The sequence below is a fragment of the Heloderma suspectum genome, chromosome 2 (genome assembly GCF_057233095.1).
Source record: "Heloderma suspectum isolate Gila_16-S chromosome 2, 16-S_ref, whole genome shotgun sequence".
In the NCBI taxonomy this organism is placed as follows: domain Eukaryota; kingdom Metazoa; phylum Chordata; class Lepidosauria; order Squamata; family Helodermatidae; genus Heloderma; species Heloderma suspectum.
Genome location: NC_139459.1, coordinates 165,374,123 through 165,393,263, shown reverse-complemented (window position 1 = coordinate 165,393,263; position 19,141 = coordinate 165,374,123). Strand labels below are relative to the sequence as shown.

Sequence of the window (19,141 nt, the reverse complement as noted above, 5' to 3'; positions counted from 1 at the left end):
ACACTTTCGGGGGGCCGAATGCGTCGGCACTCGGCCTCCCGAAGATTCGTGGAGAAATTCTCCGCCATCCCTAACTGGGATCCCCAAGGCTGCTATCTGAAAAAAATAAGAGGCAGAGGGCAGGTTTGCACGTTGCTAATCCACTCCTGCAAATAAGCTATGTGGGTTGTTCAGCAAACAACCCACAGTATGCCTGACCGATGATCAGGCTTGCTGTAGGTTGTTCTCCCCCTCCTTCCCTCTCAGTCCTCCAGCTGGCTGTGCCACATATTCTAGGGGATTTTGTGGCAAAACCCGTCTTGTCTCCCCCTCCCCACTCCGATCGCTACCCCTTTTCATTCCCTGGCTTTTTTATTATTATTTGGTGCCTCAAAGATACACAATTGGGGGTCATAATTTATTTATGTTATTATTATTTGTGTTGGTCTTTTGCAGGTGCGCAAGAGCGCTCTTATTCTGTCCAATATGTGTAATCTTGTCTAGTCAAATTTCTTGTCTGTTTCAGCTGTCAAAGGGAGCTGCAAAGGGGAGTAGGTAACATACAAGAAAATTGACAAGATGGGGTTGCATAGGCTGACTTGAACACCTTTGTGAAGGACCAGGAGAGAAATACTACTAAGGGGAAGGAGGACATGGTAGCCCAGTTCAGAAGCACCAAAAGTGGGAGGGGGGAGCCAAAGGAGTAGGTGCACCAAAAGTGGGGGGTGATATATCCTCCTTAGCAGCGTGATCCTCTCACGTTTAAGTGTTGGACTAATGCTTCCCAATGTCCCCCATCTTTTCAGCACCTCCACAAGTCTCCAGCTACTCTGGAAAGGGGAGATATTAACTCCCGCCTTTTCATGGCTCCTTTTCGGAGCACCTGCTGCAGTTGCTACAGTTCCATGACAGTTTTAAAAATCCCACAGAAATGTATGCCAATTTAATGGCTGGTCAGTAAATGGAGGTGAAATTTGTGCAAATTTAATGGACGTGGAGGAAATATTTGTGCACCTGAATGAACTGCTCTGTTACTGTAGGTGCACAAATCTCACCTCTATTTACATTAAATTTGTGCAAATTTTGCCTCCATTAACTTCCCAGTCTTTTAATTTGCATACATTTCCCTTCCATTTACCTACTAGTTCCCCCAAATATACAAATTTTCCCAACATTAAAAAAAACACCTTAGAGGGTTGCAGAATGGGATGGAGCAAATGAGGCACTAGTACCAGCAGTACTTACACCTGACCACTCCCCAAATGGGGCACCACTCACTCCGTCCCATGCAGCCACCTTCTCAGGGTTTTTTTTTTTGAACTGTCAGGGAAATGGCATTGCTTCTGAATTGTGCTACTGGGTTCCTCTTTCATCTCAGTATTTCTCCCCAGGTCCTTTGAAACTCTGGAAAATTAGCCTATGCAACCTCATCTTGTCAGTTTCCTTGTATGTTATCTACTCTCCTTCCCTGCTCCCTTTGACAGCTGAAACAGACAAGAAAATTGACCATGCATATTAGACAACTGTAAAAGCACACTTGTGCACTGTGAAAGACCAACCCCCCCCCCCATTATGACCCCAGTTGCACATTGTCAGGATCTGCTCAGTCTGGGAAGCTCTGCAGCTCCACCTGGGGGCCAGACATAGAAGGCAGCCTGGCTCACAGTATTTGCAGGATCAGGCCCTGACCCTGTAGGTGCTCCCAGGTCCTCTAATGCAGACCAGCTGGGAGCCTCAAGGAGCCCTATAAAGAGTTTCCTCCTCCTTTCAAACCTTGCCACAGTAACACGAATCATTGTGGTGGCAGAATTATGTTCCAGTTGCTTGTTCCTGATCTTTGCTATGCCTTGCTGGTTCTTGACCACTGCCTGTTTGGATTCTGCTTTCACTTCTGGCCCTGCCACACCTTGTTCGGGTCTGACCCTTGCCCAGGGAACCTTTGCTCTCTCCTCATCTCCATCCCACCTGGTCCCAGTGTTCTCACCAAGGATGCCTGCTGCCCACACCCTGGACCTGACACACATTTTTGAGGTACTGAAAAATAAATTTTAAAATGCTGGGGAATGAGTGACAGTTTTTCCAAAGTGCTTTTTCAACACTTTGGAAGGGCAGTCACTGGTGAAATTACAAAAAAGCGAGCAGCATGGGATTTTGCTGTTCTTCCCAAGCAGCTCTGTAGCTAATCACTGCAACTCATGATAAACTCACTCTCCCGAGTTCGGATGACATGATAACAAGCCATGGCTGGCTGCCCATGATGGGTTGTTGTGCTGTGCAAACCCAATCAGAGATTCCCTAATGCATCTCCGTCAAAATGTGTTGTTTGGCCCCTAGCCCCTTGGTCATTGCTATTTTGGAGTTCCATTCCCTCAAAGGGGATGTTCCACGTGCAGGCGGTTTATCTCTTGTAAAGAACATGGTTTCCCTTCTCCCTAGACACAATCCCTGGCCCACTTTGGAAGACCGAAGATTGATGGGGAGCTCAAGATCATCTGTGGGGAGAAGCGCTCCAAAATGGACAGGTGATGGCATGCAAACTTGTAGCAATAGAAATTGATATAAGAAAGGCCAGCCTAAAGCAGCTAAGTGGAACCTAAACCTAGAGGGCTCCTGGAAATGTTGCTGCTTAGCCAAGTAGAAGATTTAGGGAGCAATCCTATGGCCGCTAGACAGTGGCTAGACAGCCATAGGATATCTTGTTTTCTGGGAACCGACCTTGGAGCCTGAGGTCGGTTCCTGGAGAACTGACCTCCCCACACTTCCACGCTGCCTTGGAGGCAGTGCGGAACAGCTCCATCCTCCATGCTCGCAAGAGGGATGTGGAGTGGTTGAAAAGGGGTGTCTGGGGGTGTTCTGGGGCAGGGATGGTGGAACTGTCTGTACAACACATCCAGTGTGTTGTACAGCAGCCTCCTCCCCAGCTCGTGCCCCCCCCCCGCTGCGTCCAGACAGCCAAAATCAGCTGTCTAGCAGAAAATGCAGGGCAGGAGAAGCGAGAAGGGAACTATCCCCTCTGTGCTTCTCCTGCCCTGCATTGGTTAGGTGGTTACCTCCAAGTTCGGAGGCGGCCGCCTATCTGGATAGGTTTGTGCCCTAAGAAAGGTACAGCCAATGTGATAAACCACACATCTACTCACAGGACATATGCCTGTTTGATGCCAAGCATATTATAAAGTCAACGTTTTGCAAAATAATGAGGTAGGGATGGCGGAGAATTCCGCCATGGATTTCAGTGAGGCCGAATGCACTGGCATTTGGCCCCCCGAAATCCATGGCGGAACGGCCTGCCACCCCCTGCCCCCCCACGGATTCCCCCTGGGACGAAGCTTACCTGGGGTGGATGTTCCAGACGGTGGCGGCGGCTGGTCTTTCGACCGGCTGCCACAGCCGCCATTTGCATCCTAGTCTTTGCCGTGATAGGCTACGTAAGTATTTACGTAACCTATCACGGCAAGCCAAGCAAAAAAAAAAACGGCGTACGCAAATGGCAGCAGCTACGGCGGCCGCCATTCGCGTTCCCTATTTTTCGCCGTTTTAGCTTACGTAAATATTTACGTAGGCTATTATGGCGAAAAAAAAGGGGAATGCAAATGGCGTAGTGGGCGCTATTTGCGTTCCTTTCCCCCCCGCAGTTTTAGCCTATGTAAATATTTAGGTAAGCTATTATGGTGGGAAAAAAAGGAACGTGAGTAGCGCCCACTATGCTATTTGTGTTCCCCTTTTTTTTTTGCTATAATAGCCTACGTAAATATTTACGTAGGCTAAAACGGCGAAAAATAGGGAACACAAATGGAGGCCTCCATAGACGCCACCATTTGTGTACGCTGTTTTGGTTTTTGGTTTTTTTGCCCAGCCATGATAGGCTACGTAAATACTTACGTAGCCTATCACGGCAGCCTGGCTGGATGCGGCCGCCATTTGCGTCCACAGCAGCCTGTCCACAGCTGGAAGTCCGGCTGTGGATGGCCCTGGCCGGCTGCTCCGCAGAGCCGGCTGGGCAGGATTCCGGGGGGGAGGACCGGAGCGCCTCCCCCCCCGTCGAGGATTCCGGGGGGAGGGATGGAGCGCCTCCCCCACCACTGCAAATCAATTCCGTGAAAAGGTAAGTGACTTTCGTACGTCCCTATAATGAGGGCAAGATAGTATTTGCAAAACATGAAATAGTTCCAGCAAGTGTCCTATTCCTAGCTAGAAAATACTGAGTGGGATAGACAGAAAAGAGTAAAATTTTGAAATACCTTCTGACATACTGATACCTCACTTCTGAACATTTGTGTCGGAGTGCCCCAACAAGGTTGCTTCCACACAAGCATGTTTTGGAATTGCCATCCTTTGTTCACTGATTTTTTTAATGGAGAGTTGACATGATGCTGCTGTCAAAACACTGCAGTCCAGTGTCTTTTGTGTTGTTTCTTCAGTCCTGATTAGTTCTAATTTTTGAAGCACCAGCCTCTCCAATGTGGACAGGTAAAGCACTAGTGGGGATTTAAATGGATGCTGTGCCTTCAATTAACAGCTTATGGATAATATATTTTTCCCATGTTATATTGATCACAGCTGGGGAATTAGTGATGAATTGCCTGTTTAATAGCCTCTCTTAACGCCCCATTGAACCGGAAGGCACTTACTTTTTAGTAGAGATGTATAGGTTTGCTCTATTAATTGCCCTGATGTAAGTTTCTGTTCTCATCATGGTGCGTGTGTGGAATTACTGGTTTCCATGCATTTTCTCTTTTCATTTTATAGAGAAATAGCATGATTTAATTATAAAACATGAAAAAAATGGCAGGAAACCAGTAATTATCCTTGCCCCATTGGGAACAGGACCTGTAAACAGGAAATTTTTAATTAACATTGGAAAAAACTTGCTGAATGGGACTTACTTGTGAGTAAACATTTTAAAAGGATCTTGTCCATGGCACTGTTGGATAATAGCACTGTTTTGTGTTGTGTGGAATCTTCATTTTAATTCCACTTCCAGCTAATTACAGAAAAACAGTCCTTCAGCAATGGTAAATAACTCTAGTATGAAAACAACCCAGAATTCTCATGACATTATAATTTATGAAATCATACTGTGTGTATAGAACAAAAGTGCAGACAAGAGAAAAATAAGAGCCAAAGAAGTAAGGAAAAAAGGGGATATCTGAGAAAGGTAGCAAAGGATATACACCACTATCAATAAACTGATACTCTATGAGGCCCAAATTAGACATGACACATAGCTATGTTATCTTTGCTCCTACATTTTTTAAACTTAAAGCAGCCTTTCCTACCCTAATGGTTAACTTCATCCTTTCCCCTCCAGCTATTTTTTCCAATATGGGTACCTGTATTTTCCACTCACAGGTGGAAAGACAGAAAGACCGATGGGAGGGGGGCAATTTTGAGTGGAAAAATTACCACAGAGGAAAGGGTTAAATAATCCTTCCTCCTTCTCTTCCTCTTGAGGCTGCTTTTGGTTTAAAAAAAAAAAAGGCAGGGGAAAGAAATCTAGTGCATATCTACTATGGGCCTGAGAAAGTATACAATGTGTCTATAAAGCTTTGTACAAAACACATATTTTGTGTACAAAACACATAATTAATGCCAATTCAATGCTCTGACAAAAAATCATGTTCCACTTTACATTATAAGTCAAGCAGCCAATGAACAAAATAGTTTTAAATTTACTCATGAATGAACGTTTGCTCTGTCAGTCTTGCTGAGTCAATGGGATATATATTGGTCTAATACCTATTTCTGCATAAACTTTACTGTGAAAATTGTACATGATAGCAATCAATGAATATACCTTTGATTCCATCCATAAAAATTAACGTAGTTTCAGACTGCTGTTTTCCTAGTCCACGAACTTCCTAATTCTATACAGTTTGGTTTCTGCCACTGCATTCACTTTCTGTTTCCACAGCTGTTCTCAATGTGCACGAGGGCTATTTCTGGTTCCATCATGCACTGAGATGTGCATATGCTTTCACCCATATTTACAACAGCCCACCTCATTTGTGCTTTTCAGTGCCACATTGCAAGCTAGTGTTATGGGCCCAGTCAGACAGTGCATGGTGGGGCCAGAGGTTGCCCTCATATGCATAGAGGAAACTGTACCTGTGGATGTTGTAAGTAGAGATGTGAAGTCCAGAAAAAATGGGGGAGGAGGGATCTGGGAAAATTAGGAAGGGAAGTAAGTGTGTGTGTGTCCACCGCCCCCTGTTTTTTCTGTTTTTTCCAGTGAGTTTTGGAAAATTTGGGAGGACGTTTCTTCTAGTTTTGTCCCAAGCTTTCACGTTTTTAGCATCCAAAAGGAACCCTAAACACTTGATAGTTTGGTGACTTTAAGTACAAAGAAATCTCAATAGTTACCTTTGCGGCTTATAAAGAGATTCTAGAGTCTGTTTCAGTGCTAAGGACTTCTATCAACTGTATGCTTTTTATATCTCAGCTTTGCTGGATTTTCTCAAGTTAAAAGTCTCTTGCAGATATGCTTTCCTCCTGGATAAAGCCCTGCTAATCTGCAAACGAAAAGGGGATTCATATGACATGAAGAAATTTGTTGATCTGTCCAGCTACCAGGTCCGGGATGACTCTTCTGTGGAGAAAGATAACAAGAAGGTAATGTCTGGATATGTCCTTTTGTTGGGAAAAGCTGAGAAGTGAATGGGAATGATGCGTTTCCTCTGCCCCCAGAATCAGAATTAGGTTTTGCTTTAATTCAACAGGACACCCCACATTCTGTTCTTCCAGTTCTTTTGGTATTACCCAAAGGGGACTGTGAGGGAAGAGGGGGTCTCAACTAAAATGCCCAGACCAATATTTTATTGTAATCAGTTGTTCGTTTTTTTTTTCTTGCCAGTGGACTCACATGTTTGTTCTCATTGAGCTTAATGGTTCTTCAGGCTATGAACTGTACTTCAAGACACGGGAGCTGAAAAAGAAGTGGATGGAACAATTTGAAATGGCCCTGTAGGTCTCTTCTACACCTATACCCTTTGTATGCATTCCAAGCCTCCTATATGTTGGGAACTAATCTGTCAAATCCATGCTTTCAGGGAAGTAGGGTGAACCCCCTCCTGAAGATTGAAGTGGTCTTTGGGGGAGTGAACAAATGTAATGGAAATGTCAGTCTTACTGAAAGTGTGTGGGGGGTCTCTTTCTTCTTCTTCTTCTTCCCTTTATTTGAACTAGCCTTCCCCAACTTGGTGCCTTCCAGATGTTTTAGACTAGAACTCCCAGCATTCCTGGCCATTGGCCATGCTGGCTGGGACTGATGGGAGTTGAAGTTCAAAAATTCTGTCAGACACCAGGTTGGCAAAGGCTGCTTTAAACCAAAAACACCTTGCTTCCCCTTCAAGTGGCACCTCAGCAGCTCACAGCACTCTAGCTGCACTCCTAGGCCCAAATGTCCATGGGAATAAAGCTACATCTTAATCAGTGCTTCCAGACGGAGGGCTCCTACTGCTACCAACCAAAAGACATTGTGCAGCTATTCTATCTTTTTCTCCTTAACAGATTTTCTGCAGCCAGAAAAAAGGTGGAAGAAGTGGTGGGAAAACATGGGAAGGTTATGAGTAGAAGACTATGTCATCTGGGCCCTGTAAAATTCTGTGAATGAGGGAGGGCAATGGTGCCATTAAAAGCCTTGTCTGGAAGCACCAATGTAGTGTTATTCTGAGAGTCATTCTTGGTGGAAAATATGGTTCCCCCCATTTTCCTTTCTCTTTTTTTGCAAACAACAAAACACCCAAACAAATTATATATACCAAGTTCAATACATTACAAATACAAAATTCCAATGTAATCTGAATTAATTAAAAATATAAACCTAATATCTAATATATATTAACATTAATATAAGGAAAAAAGTGAGGGGGAGGAGAAAAACTTCTAGAAATATATTCTCTCACAGCAAACAACTCATTGAAACTACTTCAAAACCCTCTTCTTTACTCCTCTGTTGAAAACCCCCCAATTCAAATGTCAACAAAGAACACATGTCAGCTATCCACAACTGCTAAACAATTAGGGATAGATTTGTCCTTCCAGTATTCTCTAATAATTCTCTTGGCTACTCCCCATGCTCAAAGTACCCATAACTCTTGATATAAGGGCAGATTCCATACACTAGGGCTATAGCCTAAGAACATAAGCATTGTTAACAAGCAATTATAGTTGTAAAATCAGATGAACAATCCTGTGAATGTTGGACCAAAATTAAACAGTAGGACATGCCCAGGTTTTATGTGTAAGTATTCCAATACATGAATTACATTGCCAACAACTAGGGGGCTGTAGCCAACCTTTATTAACATTCTTTGACGTGTCCAATAAATACAAAATGAATGTTTCTGTTGTATTAGCCTCATCTTAAGATGAGGGTTTTTGTGGGATCGGTTCCAGCTTCTTCCTCCTGATGAAGTGGACAAGGTGCTTTCATCTGTAAGGCCGACCACCTGCTTACTTGATCCTTGCCCATCTTGGCTCATTATGAGCTGCAGAGAGAGACTGGGTGAGGGGATCAAGGCGGTGGTGAACGCCTCCCTTGAGGAGGGAGTGATGCCATCAGCCCTCAAGGAGGCAGTGGTAAGACCGCTCTTAAAGAAGCCCTCCTTGGATCCTCAAGTTCTGAACAACTTTCGCCCAGTCTCAAATCTGCCATTTTTGGGCAAGGTGATTGAGCGGGTGGTGGCGGTGCAGTTGAAGGCACACTTGGAAGAAACTGATTATCTAGACCCATTTCAGTCGGGCTTCAGGCCTGGGCATGGGACAGAAACGGCCTTGGTGGATGATATGAGGAGGGCTCTGGATAGGGGTGAATGCTCCTTCCTTGTTCTCCTCGACCTCTCAGCGGCTTTTGATACCGTTGACCACGGTATCCTCCTGGACCGCCTGGAGGGGTTGGGCATTGGAGACACTGTATTGCGGTGGTTCCGGTCCTTCCTCTCCAGCAGGTACCAGAGGGTAGCACTGGGAGAGGAGGTTTCGGACCCGTGGCCACTTACTTGTGGGGTGCCACAGGGCTCCATCCTCTCCCCGATGCTATTTAACATCTATGTGAAGCCGCTGGGGGCTATCATCAGGAGGTTTGGGGTGCAGTGTCATCAATATGCGGATGACACGCAGCTCTACCTCTCATTCAAATCTTCACCAAGGTTGGCCGTAGAATCCCTGTCCAAATGTCTGGAGACGGTGAGTGGCTGGATGGGGAGGAATAAGCTGAAGCTGAACCCTGACAAGACCGAGGTACTTTTGGTGGGAGACAAGAGGAGGCTAGGGGATGTTGACCTGGTGTTGAATGGGGTACGGCTACCCTTGAAAGACCAGGTCTGCAGCCTGGGGGTCATTTTGGACTCCCAGCTGTCCATGGAGGCTCAGATGTCAGCTGTGAGCCAGACAGCGCTGTATCAACTCCATCTGATGCGGCGGCTGCGCCCCTTCCTTCCCGATCATCTGCTCCCATCGGTAGTACATGCCCTGGTCTCCTCTCATTTAGACTACTGTAATGCGCTGTACGTGGGGTTACCCTTGAAGACGGTTCGGAAGCTGCAGCTGGTACAGAATGCGGCGGCTCGCCTGATTAAAGGCAGCCGCCGGCGAGATCACATCACTCCAGTGCTGAAGGAGTTGCACTGGTTACCAGTTGTTTTCCGGGCCAAATTCAAGGTGTTGGTTTTGACCTTTAAAACCCTATATGGTTCCGGCCCAGTCTATCTTAAGGAGCGCCTCCAGCAACACCAGACAGGCCGCTTAACAAGATCAGCCTCGGATGGCCTTCTCTCTGTCCCATCAGCCAGGACAGCTAGACTGGTGGGGGCGAGGGAGAGGGCCTTTTCTGTGGTGGCCCCCACTCTGCGGAACTCCCTCCCTAGGGAACTCTGTCATGCCCCCTCTTTAATGAGCTTCCGTCGTGCATTAAAAACATGGTTGTTCAGGCAGGCATTTGGGGTGGGTTAGGGTATTTTTAAAAAAAATTTATGGTAGAATTTGTTTTAAATTGTTTTATGGTGTGTTGTACATCGCCCAGAGTGGCTGGGTGACCAGCCAGATGGGCGATTAATAAATTTAATAATAAATAAATAAATAAATAAATAAAATCTTAAAATTAAAAGAAGCACATTTCACTGGGCCGGTTCCCATAATCACAGGGTGGCTAATAAGCCATGTTTGTATGCTGGGGGGATTTGCATAATTACCCTCATCAGCTTGTCATGTTGTGTGAACCTGGCCAGGGTGGCTTGTTGCTGTGACAGCTAGCAGCCGATGGTGCTGGTGGTGAACGAGTAATCCAATGTTCTAAAAATCAACACACCATAGGAACCTGGAATGTAAGATCTATGAGCCAGGGCAAATTGGATGTGGTTATTGGGGAGATGTCAAGATTAAATATAGACATTTTGGGTGTCAGTGAACTGAAATGGACTGGAATGGGCCACTTCACATCAAATGACCACCAGATCTACTACTGTGGACAAGAGGACCACAGAAGAAATGGGGTAGCCTTCATAATTAATAATAAAGTGGCTAAAGCACTGCTTGGATACAATCCAACAAATGACAGAATGATCTCAATTTGAATTCAGGGTAAGCCATTTAACATCACAGTGATCCAAATATACACCCCAACTACAGATGCTGAAGAAGCAGAAGTAGATCAGTTCTGTGAGGATCTGCAGCACCTACTGGATAGTACGCCAAAAAAAAGATGTTATTTTAATTACAGGAGACTGGAATGCTAAGGTGGGTAGTCAAACAACATCTGGAATTACAGGCAAGCATGGTCTGGGAGAACAAAATGAAGCAGGACATAGGCTGATAGAATTTTGCCAAGACAACTCACTGTGCATAACAAACACTCTCTTCCAACAACCTAAGAGACGACTTTATACATGGACTTCACCAGACAGTCGACACCGAAATCAGATTGACTGCATCCTTTGTAGCCAAAGGTGGCAGACATCTATGCAGTCGGTAAAAACAAGACCTGGAGCTGACCGTAGTTCAGATCACGAACTTCTTATCACACAATTTAGAATCAGACTAAAGAGAATAGGGAAGACCCACAGATCAGTTAGATATGAGCTCACTAATATTCCTCATGAATATGCAGTGGAGGTAAAGAATAGATTTAAGGGACTAGATTTAGTAGATAGGGTCCCGGAAGAACTATGGACGGAAGTTCGCAACATTGTTCAGGAGGTGGCAACAAAAAACGTCCCAAAGAAAAAGAAAACCAAGAAGGCAAAATGGCTGTCTGCTGAGACACTGGAAGCAGCCCAAGAAAGAAGGAAAGCAAAAGGCAACAGTGATAGGGGGAGATATGCCCAATTAAATGCAAAATTCCAGAGGTTAGCCAGAAGAGGTAAGGAATTATTTTGAAACAAGCAATGTGCGGAAGCGGAAGAAGATAATAGAATAGGAAGGACAAGAGACCACTTCCAGAAAATTAGAAACATCGGAGGTAAATTCCAGGCAAAAATGGGTGTGATCAAAAACAAAGATGGCAAGAACCTAACAGAAGCAGGAGAGATCAAGAAAAGGTGGCAAGAATATACAGAAGATCTGTATAGGAAGGATAACAACATCGGGGATAGATCTGATGGTGTGGTCAGTGAGCTAGAGCCAGACATCCTGAAGAGTGAAGTTGAATGGGCCTTAAGAAGTATTGCTAATAACAAGGCAGCAGGAGATGACGGTATCCCAGCTGAACTGTTTAAAATCTTGCAAGATGATGCTGTCAAGGTGATGCATGCCATATGCCAGCAAATTTGGAAAACACAAGAATGGCCAACAGATTGGAAAAAATCAACTTATATCCCCATACCAAAAAAGGGAAGCACCAAAGAATGTTCAAACTATCGAACAGTGGCACTTCTTTCACATGCCAGTAAGGTAATGCTCAAGATCTTGCAAGGTAGACTCCAGCAATTCATGGAACGAGAATTGCCAGATGTACAAGCTGGGCTTAGAAAAGGCAGAGGAACTAGAGACTAAATTGCCAATATCCGCTGGATAATGGAGAAAGCCAGGGAGTTTCAGAAACACATCTATTTCTGTTTTATTGACTATTCTAAAGCCTTTGACTATGTGGATCATAACAAATTGTGGCAAGTCCTTGGTGGTATGGGGATACCAAGTCATCTTGTCTGCCTCCTGAGGAATCTGTATAACGACCAAGTAACAACGGTAAGAACAGACCACGAAACAACGGACTGGTTTAAGACTGGGAAAGGAGTACGGCAGGGTTGTATACTCTCACCCTACCTATTCAACCTATACGCAGAACACATCCTGCAACGTGCTGGGCTTGATGAAGCCAAGGCTGGAGTTAAAATTGCTGGAAGAAACATTAACCATCTCAGATATGCAGATGATACCACTTTGATGGCTGAAAGCGAGGAGGAGCTGAGGAACCTTATGACGAAGGTGAAAGAAGAAAGTGCAAAAGCTGGGTTGCAGTTAAACCTCAAAAAAATCAAGATTATGGCAACCAGCTTGATTGATAACTGGCAAATAGAGGGAGAAAACGTGGAGGCAGTGACAGACTTTGTCTTTCTAGGCGCAAAGATTACTGCAGACGTTGACTGCAGCCAGGAAATCAGAAGACGTTTACTTCTTGGGAGGAGAGCAATGACAAATCTTGATAAAATAGTGAAGAGCAGAGACATCACACTGACAACAAAGGTCCGCATAGTTAAAGCAATGGTATTCCCTGTTTGACCCTATGGCTGCGAGAGCTGGACCATAAGAAAGGCTGAGCGAAGGAAGATAGATGCTTTTGAACTGCGGTGCTGGAGGAAAATTCTGAGAGTGCCTTGGACTGCAAGAAGATCAAACCAGTCCATACTCCAGGAAATAAAGCCAGACTGCTCACTTGAGGGAATGATATTAAAGGCAAAACTGAAGTACTTTGGCCACATAATGAGAAGACAGGATACCCTGGAGAAGATGCTGATGCTAGGGAAAGTGGAAGGCAAAAGGAAGAGGGTCTGACCGAGGGCAAGATGGATGGATGATATTCTGGAGGTGACGGACTCGACCTTGGGGGAGCTGGGGGTGGTGACGGCCGACAGGAAGCTCTGGCATGGGCTGGTCCATGAAGTCACGAAGAGTCGGAAGCAACTGAACGAATAAACAACAACAACAAAAAGCTTGTCGTGTTGTGTGAACCTGGCCAGGGTGGCTTGTTGCTGTGCATAACAAGCCACCCAAAACACATGGGCTGTTGTAGGGTTCTGGGTGGTTTGTTACCCATAGCAACAGTTTGCACCACACAACAAGCTATGCTGCCAAGGGTAATTATGGAAATTCCTTCAGCATGCAACCAGCATGCATGGCGGGCAGGGGTGGGTAATAAGCCACCATGGCTTATGCCCTCCATGTTCATGTGAATCTGTTTTCAAAAGAACATGCCATTGATTTCAAAGAATAAGACACTCAGGTTAATAATTCCAAAGATCTTGCAAGTAAAATATATCAATTTCATCCACATCTTTGAGTTTCTGATAGAAATAAGTTACCAGTTTAGATACCCCCAATGAAAAACCAAAATCCAGTAAGAAGGAAGCTGCAAATGCATCAGGACCAAAACACTGAGATATTAAATGTTTAGGCTGAATACCGAATTTTGGGAATTTTCCACATAGTAATTAATATCTATTCCCCTGTTAGTCTGCTGTGCACATCAACAAAAGCCAAAAGACTGTCACAGGAAAGCATTTTCCACATCCATCACTTCTGTAATCTCATTGAATTCTTTCTGACAAACAAGCAAAAAAATGTTTAAGTGGTTCAAGGACTAAGATAGAGGGCTTACTCCTCTCATGTTATGGTAAGGATAGTTCTATCAAGAGACTTCTTCCATGTTCTCTTAGTTTCCTATGAGTGAGCAAATGTTTTCTTTGCCTGCTCAAAAAATGATAATGTGGAAAAAAATTATGGGAGTCTCAGCCTTTACAGTGAATTGAAAACAAATGTAGATGGGTAGTGGAAACATTCTATTTGAAGAAGCTGAGAAACAAACATAACAAAAGTAAATTTAATATAAGGGGACCAAGCAATTAATCCATTGCAAGGGCTTCAATAATGTCTTTTACAAGACAAGTTTCTGGGTGGGCAGAAGTGCCCTTTTTTTTTTTTTGAGCCGCTATCCTTGTAGCTTGCTGACTGCCCGTTTCTCCCTCCTGTAGCTCCAATATCTACCCTGAAAATGCCACAGCAAATAGACACGAGTTCCACATGTACTCATTTGAGGAGACCACCTCTTGCAAAGCCTGCCAGATGCTGCTGAGGTATGTATGCTGGACCGTTCTACCCAAGCCGTGGGGGCGGGAGGGTAACATCCTTGATAATATAGCTGCCAGTTTTCCATGATCCCACCTTTTAGTAGTGGTTATGTCCCAGAGGAATGGCCGCGGTGGCTTAGTGGTTAAGACGCTGAACTGCAGACTGGAAGGTCGGCAGGTCAGCAGTTCGAGACCCGAGTGCTGCATGACGGAGTGCACTCCCGTCTTCAGTCCCAGCTCCTGCCAACCTAGCAGTTCGAAAGCAAGAAATTGCAAGTAGATAAATAGGTACCGCTTCAGCGGGAAAGGTAACAGCGTTCCGTGCACCTCGGTGTTCAGTCAAGCCGGCCACATGACCACGGAAGTGTCTTCGGACAGCGCTGGCTCTTCGGCTTAGAAACGGGGATGAGCACCGCACCCTAGAGTCGGACACGACTGAATGTGGACACCTTTACCTTTTTATGTCCCTGAGGAGATGCTAATGTATGGAAGCTCCATGTAATTCATAGAATAGTAGGGTGGGAAGGGGCATTATTAGATTGGAATTGCATCAACTGAGCTTTACTGTGCAGCAGCAGGAAGCCCTGTAAGGCACTTCAGCACAATTACACTTTATACTGAAAAGCCAAAGATATGAACCTCCTCCTCTCTCTCCCCCATCTGCACACAGAGGGACCTTCTACCAGGGCTACCGCTGCACCAAATGCCGATTGCCTGCTCACAAGGAATGTCTGGGCCGAGTGTCCGCATGTGGAAAGTCCAGCTCAGGTAAGTTTCTAGTGTTCTGAGGATGGGGAGAGACACTTCCTGCTGCTATGCTCAGCCTCCTGCAGCCATTTTCTCCTTGGAACCATCTAAGTCTAGAGATGAATGGTCTGGCATTCAGGGGAGCACTTGTGGTTGGTGTGGACCAGCAGGCAGAGTACTGGGATTCAAATCCCAACTCAGTTATGGAGTCTCTGTGTGACTTTGGACAAGTTGCTATCTTTCAGTCTCACTTTCTCCTGTCTGTAAAATGGGAATTATAGAGGCCAGTCTCTCACACCAGAGATAAAGAAAAGTTTATTCACACTGGCTTTAAGTTTTAACACTGCAAGCCTTACAGGGTACAAATACATAATCAAAGAGTACTGATGGCTTTAGCTCACTTCCCCCAAGGTCATTGCAATATATAGTCCCACCCCGGCCTGTCATGACAAGCATTTCACTTGCCTTATTACTGATAGTTCTCTAACATACTTTGAGGCTTAGCCTCAGAAAATCCCTACACTAACTGGCACAGTTTGATGTGCTTACTTCAGTAAACATATTTGTTTAGTCAGCTTTCTCTAACAGGTTTCTTTCGACAAAAACTTGCTACTTACACTTACATTAAAAAAAGATCCATGTTCGTGCCCATAATATAAAAAATATATTTCATAGTATTGTACTTCCTGTAATACCTGTGCAGTCCAGTTTGGAGAATCGGGCTTTAAAGCAGGGTGGGCAACTCGTGGCCCTCCAAATGTTTTGGCCTACAAGTCCCATCAGTGCTAGCATAGCCAATGCTGAGAGCTGATGGGAGTTGTAGGCCAAAACATCTGGAGGTCTACAGGTTACTGACCCTTGCTTTAAAATATTTTGGATATCTTAGCTAATTTCTTAGTAGCTGAATAGCTGCGAAAAACACTGGAAGACTCCAATGTTTCCATTTGAATAATGCAAAAGGGCTTCTGGAAGTCCTTCTTTCTGGCTGCTTTGCAAAGGCAAAGTTGTGGCTGGACCTTGGGGATACATATTGGTGGGGGAATGTGTAGTTCCACCCTCACTAACTACAGGGATCAGGAAGCAGTTGAAGAGCTTCCCTCCCTGCAGCTGAAGAGCTTCCCTCCCTGCAGCCCAAATATATGAGATGCTTCAGGCCTCCACTGCTTCCTTCTGGGTTGCAGGATTAACAAGGCCTGGCGCAGGTTGCCGTGTTGCCTTCTTCCTGGGGGATAATAAGGGACCTGCCGGTGGTAGGTTACCTCTGTTAACTTCATTTTAATCTCCACATCCTCTTTTCCTCTGTGCCTATTATAGTTTTCTCTTATTTTCTGTTTAATGCAGAGTCTGGATCTACAGTGAAAAAGGTAAAAAAAAGAAAAGAAAAAAAGTGTAAATGTACATTGTGAAAATAAAGGTTGAAATATTATCGGAGGGTTTGAACTTAGCAGTGGAAGTGGACAAAAGGCAGAACTACACATAGCCTCAACAAACACATGGGACCCATCTACATGGTGCCAACTTGTCCTTCACATCGTCAGAGCTGCGCAGCTCCTGTGCTATGGATGCTCAACCAGCAAGATATACGGGGCGAGTTACTGCGCAGTTTCACTGTGAGAAACTCCGCTGTGCCCTCCTCCACACCAAAGTATTTCCAGCTTTAGATATGTAAAGGCACGACAGAAGGCCTTGTCGATTGTTGAAATTTCTCATTTGCTAGCTGATGGGTCTTTGTGAGTGTGTGTTTTGCCGACTCTGCGGTTTCCTTGCAGAGAAACAGTGCGCCAAAAAGCCATTGGACCATGGCGAGCAGGAATTCCCTTCCCAATCATGTGGTGGGAAGCAAGCAACAAACTGGAATCTGACAAATATATGCAAGATGGTGATGCAAAGTCCCAGTCCACATTGAAATCAATGGGAAATCTCCCCCCCCCCCCGGATTTGCAACCATAGTGATGCCTTTAGCTGGTATGATTGGCGTGTATCTCTCCATCAACCCTCAGATTTTAGAAAGAGGGATAAGGAGAAGATTTCTGAGGGAGAAGGGGCAAAACGCATTGAAATTAGGGGCACAGTGACGGAAGTCCACCACCACCCTTTTTTAAAATGTAAGTGACAGCCCTTCCAAGTTTGGTTTGGTTTGGTTTTTTGCTGCTCAAATTAAAAGCAGCCATGCTGGACCGGTGTAGCAGCGCAGTCGTGAAGGAAGAGGGAGGAGGAAAAAGGCATCACACAACTACTCACCGCCAACCCCACTCACACCGCAAACCACGACGTCACCTTGAGGGAGGGTTAGACAGTGCACCCCGCTGCAGTGAACCCACAGCAGCCAAAACGTTTGCAGCAAAACGCCACCTTGGGAATCCTCATTTTTCGGGCAGAGACCACGGAAGGCTACAAAGTGGCGAGTGCATCATTTGTGCCAAGGGACCTCAACTCACACCTGCACCAGAGTAAAAGCTGGGTGCAGATGGGCCCATGGTTTCTAAATGTGGGTTTCTGGTTAACTATAATAGGGCTTAGCCCTTCTCCCTTCTTTTCTGCCCAGGCTTCCTCCCCCTATACACATACCCCACCCTGCCTGGCCAGGATTCTTTTCAGTCTCAGGTCCAACTAGGGGGCAGGGTGGGGAAAAAACGAGGAGGGTTTTGCAAGGGAGAATTGGCAGGTTGGGAAAGGTTAAGCACCCCCTACCTCCAGCCAATTCTGCCCTGCAGCTGCCCTTCCCCTCACGTTAGTATTACAAGACGAGCATGGGGTTGGAAATAATGTATTTGCCTTGTAACATGTGCTTCTGCCCAAAGTTGTTTTATTAGTAGGGGCCAGTGACCGTTCTTGTGTGTACTTGAATCCATTCCAAAAGAATTCATTTTTTTAATAAGTCTACACTTGGTGGCCGAAAGTCACTAAGGACACAATCCTATGAGGTTTAGACAGAAAAAAGTCCTACAGCTCCCAGCATGTCCCAGTCAGCATGCTGGGAGTTGTAGGACTTTTTGCTGTCTAAACCTGCATAGGATTGCACCCTAAATTAAGTGGAAGTATGCTGAGCAAATAATAACTAGAAGCCATTGCAAAGAACTCAGGTTTTAGAGCAAAATTTGGGATATCCCTGGTTTGGGTTATATGGATATGTATTATAAAACATAGGTGCTTTTGTGTTCCTGTCCATTCGTTTCTCAGCTAGAGACATACAGCTAATGATTTGGCCAGATTGTTCATAGAATCATAGAATAGTAGGGTTGGAAGGGGCCTACAAAACTATTGAGTCCAACCCTCTGTTCAATGCAGGAATCCAAGTCAGAGCATGTCCAGCCTCATCTTGAATGCCTTCAGTGTGGAGAGCCCACTACCTCCCTAGGGAATTGGTTTCATTGTCGTATTGCTCTAACACTGAGGATGTTTCTCCTGATGTTCAGCTGGAATCTGGCTTCCTGTAACTTGAGCCCATTATTCCGTGTCCTGCATTCTGGGATGATCGAGAAGACATCCTGGCCTTCCTCTCTGTGACAACCTTTCAAGTACTTGAAGAGTGCTATCATATCTCCCCTCAGTCTTCTGAAGGCTAAACGTGCCCAATTCTTTCAGTCTGTCTTCACAGGGCTTTGTTTCCAGTCCCCTGATCATCTTCATTGCCCTCCTCTGAACCCTCTCCAGCTTGTCTGCATCCTTCTTAAAGTGAGGTGCCCAGAACTGGACACAGTACTCCAGATGAGGCCTAACCAGTGCTGAGTAGAGGGGAACTAGTACTTCCTGGGATTTGGAAGCTATGCTTCTATTAATGCAACCCCAAATAGCATTTGCCTTTTTTGCAGCCACATCACATTGTTGGCTCATATTCCGCTTGCGATCTACAACAAGTCCAAGATCCTTCTTGCTTGCAGTGTTGTTGAGCCACATATCCTCCATCTTGTAACTGTGAATTTGGTTTCTTTTTTCTAGGTGCAGAATTAAGCATTTATCCCTATTAAGTTTCATTTTGTTATTTTCTGTCCAGCGCTCCAGCCTATCAAGATCACTTTGAATTTTGTTTCTGTCTTCTAAAGTATTTGCTATCCCACCCAGTTTTGTGTCACCTGCAAATCTGATCAGCATTCCTTGCACGTACTCAACCAAGTCATTAATAAAAATGTTGAGGAGCA

General features: G+C 45.1%; 1 protein-coding gene across 1 annotated transcript in view; it reads left to right on the top strand.

The window, feature by feature from the left end:
• VAV1 (vav guanine nucleotide exchange factor 1) overlaps positions 1 to 19,141 on the top strand; it is an 86,891-nt gene that overhangs the window by 50,871 nt on the left and 16,879 nt on the right. The window contains exons 13-18 of the mRNA XM_084835718.1: positions 2,416 to 2,501; positions 6,456 to 6,588; positions 6,830 to 6,939; positions 14,160 to 14,261; positions 14,926 to 15,023; positions 16,344 to 16,366. Of these exons, the coding sequence (XP_084691844.1) occupies positions 2,416 to 2,501; positions 6,456 to 6,588; positions 6,830 to 6,939; positions 14,160 to 14,261; positions 14,926 to 15,023; positions 16,344 to 16,366 (552 nt within the window). The remainder of the gene's footprint in view (positions 1 to 2,415; positions 2,502 to 6,455; positions 6,589 to 6,829; positions 6,940 to 14,159; positions 14,262 to 14,925; positions 15,024 to 16,343; positions 16,367 to 19,141) is intronic.